This window comes from Schistocerca nitens, unplaced genomic scaffold (genome assembly GCF_023898315.1).
Source record: "Schistocerca nitens isolate TAMUIC-IGC-003100 unplaced genomic scaffold, iqSchNite1.1 HiC_scaffold_519, whole genome shotgun sequence".
In the NCBI taxonomy this organism is placed as follows: Eukaryota; Metazoa; Arthropoda; class Insecta; order Orthoptera; family Acrididae; genus Schistocerca; species Schistocerca nitens.
Window position 1 is genome coordinate 673,615 of NW_026046052.1, and position 7,388 is coordinate 681,002.

At 58.4% G+C, this 7,388-nt stretch overlaps 1 protein-coding gene across 1 annotated transcript; it reads right to left on the reverse strand.

The window, feature by feature from the left end:
• Nucleotides 1-564: 564 nt before the first annotated feature.
• On the reverse strand, nucleotides 565-1,344 carry LOC126232524 (uncharacterized). The gene has a single exon (XM_049942769.1). It carries the CDS (start codon nucleotides 1,342-1,344, stop codon nucleotides 565-567), a length of 780 nt encoding a protein of 259 aa, XP_049798726.1.
• Nucleotides 1,345-7,388: the final 6,044 nt, after the last annotated feature.

A 7,388-nucleotide genomic window follows, 5' to 3' on the forward strand; every position in this document is an offset into this window, starting at 1 on the left:
GTGAGTGCATTTATTTAGGCGGTCGACAAGGCAGTGCGTGATGTGGCGTTGTGACGGGGGTTTGCTCACGTGGCCTCGTTTGTGTTGATGCGCAGGAAGATGAGATGCGGGCAGACGCAGACGCGTACAGAGAGACGAGCCCGGTCTGCAGCAGGATGTGTGGCGCGGCGCGCCGAGTGCAGAGCAGCGCGCGCCGCCTGGGCCGGGCTGGGCCCGCCCGGCGGCGGGCCGCGCTGTTGTCGCGGACGTGAGCGCCCCCTGGCGGGTGGTCGGAGGCGGCGCGGTGGACGTGTGTCCGGTTGGCCAGTGCACATTGCGAGTGGCTGGCTGGCGGTCGGCGGCGAGACGGGAGAGGAGGTATGTGTCGCGGGCGCCTTTGCTGCGCTGCGTCGTTGCGTGCCTGGGCGTGCGCCTGTCGACTGTGTGTGACTGTGTTGGGCGTTGTGCCACGTACGTGTGTGCTCGGCCGAAGGCGTCGGAAGAAAAAGAGAGAGAGAGACGGGCGGGAAAGTGGGTCGGTGTGCGTGCGTCGCCCGTGATGCGATGATGTCGCGTCATGTCATGTCATGTCTTTGCGAAACGGCTGCCGAGAGGTGTGTGGTGGCGAGCGGGAATGTGCGTTTGGTGGTTGCCGGCCGGCCGGCAGTTGTTGGTGGTTCCTCCTGTGTGGTTGTTTGTGCTGCTTTGATGGCAACGTGGAAGGACGCCGGTTTTTCCGTGCCTTGCGTGTGGTTGTGTCGACGGTGACTGGTTGGGGGTGTGCGCCGATGCACGTGCCATGTTGTTATGTTTGGGTCGTGAGTGTGTTTTTGGCTGTGTTGTTGTGTACGGGAAGGGGGAGAGAGGAGGAGGCGGCGGCGGCGGCGGCGGCGGCGGGGGTGATAGTGCGTGCAGTAGTGCCGTTGCGACGGGCGTCGGGTGGAGCCGTGCGTAGTGGCGGAAAGGTGTAGGTTGCGGGAAGCGAGCCCGTCGCGTGTCGTCGTCGACGACGGGGTCGCGTGCGCTGTGAATCGAGAGTGGCGGGAAAGGGGCAGCGTGCCGCTGTGTCGTGGTCGTTAGCAGAGGCCTGTGTGCCTGTCCGTTTGTTTTCTGTCGGACGCTTGGTGCGAGGTGTTTGTTTTGTTTTGTTGCCGCCGCCGCGGTTGTTTTTGTTTGTCGGCTGTGCTGTGTCGGTGGGTCGGCGAGCTGTTTTGCGGTGCGTGAATGTGTTGGTGCAAAAGTGGCGGCGGCGTCATGGCTGCGACCGCGACGAGCCGCGGGCGCGCCATTGATGATGTTGAACACAGAGCGGCTGTGTGCAATGGGAGGCCTTGTGTACGGGTAGCGGTGTTGTCGTACGTGCATCCGGCCCGGTGCGGAAAGCGCCGTTGCGGTTGCGGGTTGCCTCTGGTCGCGACGTGTGGTGCTCGGCTTTGTGGGTTTTTTTGGTGCCCCTTTGGCCGGTGGGTGGTGTTTGTTGTTTTGTGTGTGTGTGTGTGTGTGTGTGTGTGGTCGGTCTCTTTGGCGCTCGGTATATATCTGCCTCCTGCTCGGTCTTGTTGTCGACGTCGTCTGTAGTTTTTTGCGGCTTGCCGACGACCGACCGACCGAACTACTACCTACCTGTGACAGCTACGTGTGGCGCCCGAAGGTGAACGTAACGTGACCTCGGCGCCCTTAGCCTAACCTAAGATGTCCGGCCGTAAGGTAGGTGCGGCCACCTGACGCCTCACGTCCGAACGCTTAACCTAACTTTGACGCCTAACCTAACTTTAACCCTTAACCTAACCCACGTCCACCTAACGTAACCTAACCTAACCCAAGCGACGCCAACCCTAACCTAAGGTGTTGTACACTGCGAATGTCGAAGGCATGTTATAGTCTTAGGTGGAGAGCACTACACGCAACAAGCGGCTACACGGGTAGCAGGGGTTGTGTGGCGTGGGCTGGGCGGTTTTGTTAGGTTAGATGGCCTTGGGCAAGTACAGAAAGGGGGCAACAGCAGCCTCAACGGGTGCGGGGACCAAGCAGCAATCGGTATCGTTTGTTAATTGTCAACTGTCGAGTTGGTACAGTACCGGAACCGCAAGCGCTGACAGAGAAAGCACCGAAGCTCTGCAATCGTGATAAGGTACAGAAAGCTGGCTGACGCCAGGGATAAATTCTGCCGAAATTGTCACAAAGGTACAGACGGTGTTTTAGAAAGGCTCGATTGCATGCAACCGGTGGTGGTGTGTTCGTCGCTGTTTGAGTAGTAGTTTTGATCCTGTAGTGAAGTAGAGGTGGATGGTTCCTGTGAAATATTGTGGGTGGAGGTTACACCCAACAACCGAGCTAGGTTTAATAATAATTGGCTCCTTTGACCGACCTCCCGACGCAGCAGCATTAGTGGCAGAACAACGGAGAGACGGATTTTGGAAACACATTTCACATACATTTTCCTCAGCATGTTAGGGTCTTAGGTGGAGATTTCAATTTACCCGATATAGACTGGGACACTCAGATGATGTTCAGGACGGGTGGTAGGGGGACAGAGAGCATCGAGTGACATTATACTGAGTGCACTGTCCGAAAATCACCTCGAGCAAAATGAACAGAGAACCGACTCGTGGAGATAACATCGTGGACCTACGGATGACAAACAGACCCGAACGTGTTTCGACTCTGTATGTGCAGAACAGGGACGCAGTGATCATAAGGCCGTTGCAGGGAGGACGGTGTATCTATCTGTTTTGGCTAGCAAGAGTAATAGAAGGCAGATTTGCAGACGACCCGACAGATGAAAAGGCAAATGCCTGTTCCGACACTGACAATGTTGAGTGTTCATGGAGAAAGTGCAAGGCAATGGTAAAAATGCGTTTTTAGACAGGTACGTGCCGAGTGTCGAACTGTGAGGGATGGGAAAAAAAACCCACCGTGGTATACTACAACAACAACGTTAGGAAACTGTTGCGAAAGCAAAGAGAGCTTCACCCAAAGTTTAAACGCAGCCAAAACCTCCGAGACAAACAGAAGCTAAACGATGTCCAAAGTGTGAGCGTAAGGAGGGCTATGCGTGAAGCGTTCAGTGAATTCGAAAGTAGAACAAACCCTATGTACCGACGTTGACAGAAAATGCTAGGACGTTCCGGTCTTGCGTTGAATCAGTAAGTGGCTCGAAACAGCATATCCAGACACTCCGGCATGGTGATGGCATTGAAACAGAGGATGACACGCGTAAAGCTGTGAAATACCTAAACACCTGTTTCCAAAGCTGTTTCACAGAGGACGGACCGCACTGCAGTTCCGTCTCTAAATGCTCGCACGAACGAGAAACCGGCTGACATCGAAATAAGTGTCCAAGGAGGAATGGGAAAGTCCGCCGGACCCGACGGGATTACCAATTCGCGATTCCTACACAGGGTACGCGAAACAACCTGCCCCCCTTCTAACAGCCGTGTACCGCAAGTCTCTGGAGAGGAAGGGAGGGTTCCAAATGATTGGAAAAGAGCACAGGTAGTCCCAGTCGTCGAGCAGATGCGCAAAAACCATAGACCCATATCTCTGACGTCGATGTGTTGTAGAACATGTTGTTTGCTCGAGTATCATGTCGTTTGTGGAAACTCCAGAGTCTACTATGTAGGAATCCATGTTGGATTCCGGAAACAGCGATCGTGTGTGAGACCCCCAGCTCGCTTTATTTGCGCATGAGACCCAGAAAATATGAGATACAGGCTCCCAGGTGGATGCCATTGTCGTTGACGTCCGGAAGGCGTTCGATACAGCTCCGCACCGTCGCCTGATAAACGACGTAAGAGTCTACAGAATATCAGACCAACTGTGTGGCTGGATTGACGAGATGTTAGCAGACGGAACACAGCATGTTGTTATCAATGGAGAGACAGACGTCTACAGACGTTAAAGTAACCCCTGGCGTGCCACGGGGGAGTGTTATGGGACCATTGCTTTTCACAATTCATATCATATAAATGAGCTAGTAGATAGTGCCGGACGTTCCATGCGTCGTTTCGCGGATGATGTGCTGTATGTAGTATACAGAGAGGTTGCAGGACGATCGGCAGCGGATAGGCACCCGGTGCAGGGAGTGGCAACTGTCCCCTTAACATAGACAAATGTGATGTATTGCGAATATACAGAAAGAAGGATCGTTTATTGTATGATTGATTATATGATAGCGGGACAAACACTGGTAGCTGTGACGTCTGTAAAATATGTATCTGGGAGTATGCGTGCGGAATGATTTGGAAGTGGAATGATGATCAGATAAAAGTAATTGTTGGTAAGGCGGGTACCAGGTTGAGATGCACTGGGAGAATGCTTAGCAAAAATGTAGTCCATCAACAAAGGAGGTGGCTTACAAAAACACGCGTTCGACCGACCCATACGTGAGTGTTGCCCACCAGTGTGGGATGCGTAGCAGGTCGGGTTGACGGAGGAGATAGAGAAAGGTCCAACGTTTCGTCACAGGGTTATGTGGTAACCGTGATAGTTAAGTGGCAGACTCTGCAAGGGAGGCGCTCTCTGCATCGCGGTGTAGCTTGCTCGCCAGGTTTTCGAGAGGGTGCGTTTCCGGATGAGGTATCGAATATATTGCTTCCCCGTACGTATATACCTCCCGAGGAGATCCCGAATGTAGTAAAAGTAGAGAGATTCGAGCGCGCACGGAGGCTTTCAGACAGTCGTTGTTCCCGCGAACCATACGCGACTGGAACGGCAAAGGGAGGCAATGACGACAGTGGCACGTAACGTAAAAAGTGCCCTCCGCCACACACCGTTGGGTGGCTTGCGGCGTATAAATGTAGGAGGTCGGCTGTCGTGTGTGCTTGGAGGCAGATTCGGTGTGTCTGTAGTTGCGGACGGCGGTCAGCCCCCCTCGCGTAAGCGGCGAGGGGCGGCGGCGCTCGGTTGGCCGGTGCCGATGTTGCGCAGGCGGCGCCCGTTTTGTTTGCGGCGGGCAATTTTGTGAGAAAGGGGCGCGAATGTTGGCGGGCGAGGTGGCCCGACGGCTGCGGGCCGATCGGGAAACGGTGGGAGGGCGATGGGGCGGCGGAGGTGCGTTTGCACGGCCGGCATCGCCGCACGCCTCCGCTTGTGTGGCTGTGGCGGCGGCCGCGCTGGCCGGGCTGGCGCGGCGACGGTGTGGCACTTTTGCCGAAGGTTTGGCCATTGTGGCGGGTCGTCGGCTGGGGCTGTGGGGGCGGCATGTGGGCGGGGGCGGCGATTCTCGGCGGGCCGAGCCAGGCTGTAGCGCGCGGTAGCTGCAGTTTGGCCGTGGTTTGCGGCGCTGCCGTGGCGACTGGTTGGCGACTGTGGTGTGGCCGTGTGTAGCCCCATCCTCGGTGGTTTGAACGGCGCGGGTGGTTGCGGCGCAGGTTTGGGGCTGGTCCGCACAGGCTGTCGGACGTTGGGCGGTAGCAAGCGCGGGAGGCGCGGCGCGGCGGCGCGCAGAGTGGCGGCCGCTCTCTCGGCCGTCCGCGCCCGCCCGCGACACTGGCTGGGCCTGGCGGCGCGGCGGCTATTCTCTGCCGCCGTGCTTGCCGCCTGCCGCTCTCGCTCTCGCTCTCGTGTGTGTACGCGCGTCGTCGAAATAATGGCAGATCAGGCGGCTACGAACGAGACTGCTGCGGCACCCGCCGCCACCGGCACGACGAAGAAGGCCAAGTCTGCGGCGTCTGCGAAGAAGCCGCGCGCCAAGCCTGCGCACCCGCGCACCTCTGAGATGGTGACGGCCGCCATCAAGAGTCTGAAGGAGCGCGGCGGCTCGTCGCTGCAGGCGATCAAGAAGTACATTGCCGCGCACTACAAGCTGGACGCGGAGAAGCTGGCGCCCTTTATCAAGAAGTACCTCAAGTCGGCCGTCGTGGCTGGCGAGCTGGTGCAGACGAAGGGGAAGGGCGCGTCCGGCTCTTTCAAGCTTGCCGGCGCCGGCGGCGGGGCGGCCGAGGGCGGCAAGGCCCGTGCCGGCGGTGCGAAGAAGAAGCGCGCCGCTCCGGCCAGCAAGGAGAAGAAGGGCGCCCGTGCGGCCGGCGCAAAGAAGGCTGGTGGCGTGAAGGCGGCGACCGGTCGGAAGGCGGGCGCCGCCAAGAAGGCGTCTGCGGCGTCGGCGGCTCCCGCGGGTGCGAAGAAGGCGGCTGCGGCCAAGCCGGCCAAGGCCAAGTCGCCGTCGAAGGCGAAGAAGGCCGCGAAGGTTCCGACGAAGAAGCCGAAGGCGCCGCGCCCGAAGAAGGCGACGACGCCGTCTAAGGCGAAGGCTTCGCCCAAGAAGAAGAAGTGAAGTTAAAGTAAAGAAAGGAAAGGGGAAGGAAGGGAAGGGCTGGCGCTTGACCCCGTCGTCCCCCACCCCCCTCCCCCGCGTCGTCTAGTGGCGCGCGATGGCACGGCTGCGCGCGGCCCAAAACGGCCCTTCTCAGGGCCATCAGAGGACGTCGGGAAGGCGTTGATTGTCGTGCTTGGCGCGTTGTGTTGTCTTGTTTGGGTGGCCGTGCGTGCATGCGCCGGGGTGTGTGTGTGTGTGTGTGTGTGTGGGGTTGGTTGGTGTTTGTGTGGCGTTTCTGTATGACCCTTGTGGGTACTGTGTGCGTGCCGTGGTGGTTGGATTGTGGGGCCGGTGGCGGTAGGCGGCGGCGCGCGGTAGCGGAGCGGTTGTGGCCGTTTTGTTTTGTGTTTTGTATTTTGTGCGGCGGCCGACGGTTGGTTTCTCATGTTTCTGGAGACTCTGTTTGTTTGCTTGCTTTGCGGATGGCGCGTCTTGTTTGTTATGTGTGTGTCCTCTCTGTGTGAAAGGGGGACGGGGACGTTGAGACGTGGAAGTGGCCGGCGGGAATTGGGAAGGCGCGGTGGCGCCTCGGAGACGGCGGCGGCCAGCCACCCGTGGTGACGTCGTCCGGCTGTTTGTTTGTGTGTATTTGAAGGGGTGGGGTGGGATGACGTCGATTGTGATTGTTGGCGAGAGCGGCTGTGTACGGGAGGGAGGGTGGGGAATTGTGGTGGTTGTTTTAACGGGGCTAGAGAGAGAGGCTGGGCGGCAAGACCGACAAAAGTTTTGCTCGCGACGGAGAGATGTTAGTGGCCCTGAAAAGGGCCGTTTTTTTTGTGTTGCGCGCGTGCGGTGCCGTGCCGCGGCTAAGCGGTTTAGGCGCGCTCGCCGCGGATGCGGCGCGCGAGCTGGATGTCCTTGGGCATGATGGTGACGCGCTTGGCGTGGATTGCGCACAGGTTGGTGTCTTCGAAGAGGCCGACGAGGTAGGCCTCGCTGGCCTCCTGCAGGGCCATGACTGCGGAGCTCTGGAAGCGCAGGTCGGTCTTGAAGTCCTGGGCGATCTCGCGCACTAGGCGCTGGAACGGCAGCTTGCGGATGAGCAGCTCTGTGCTCTTCTGGTAGCGCCTGATTTCTCGCAGGGCGACGGTGC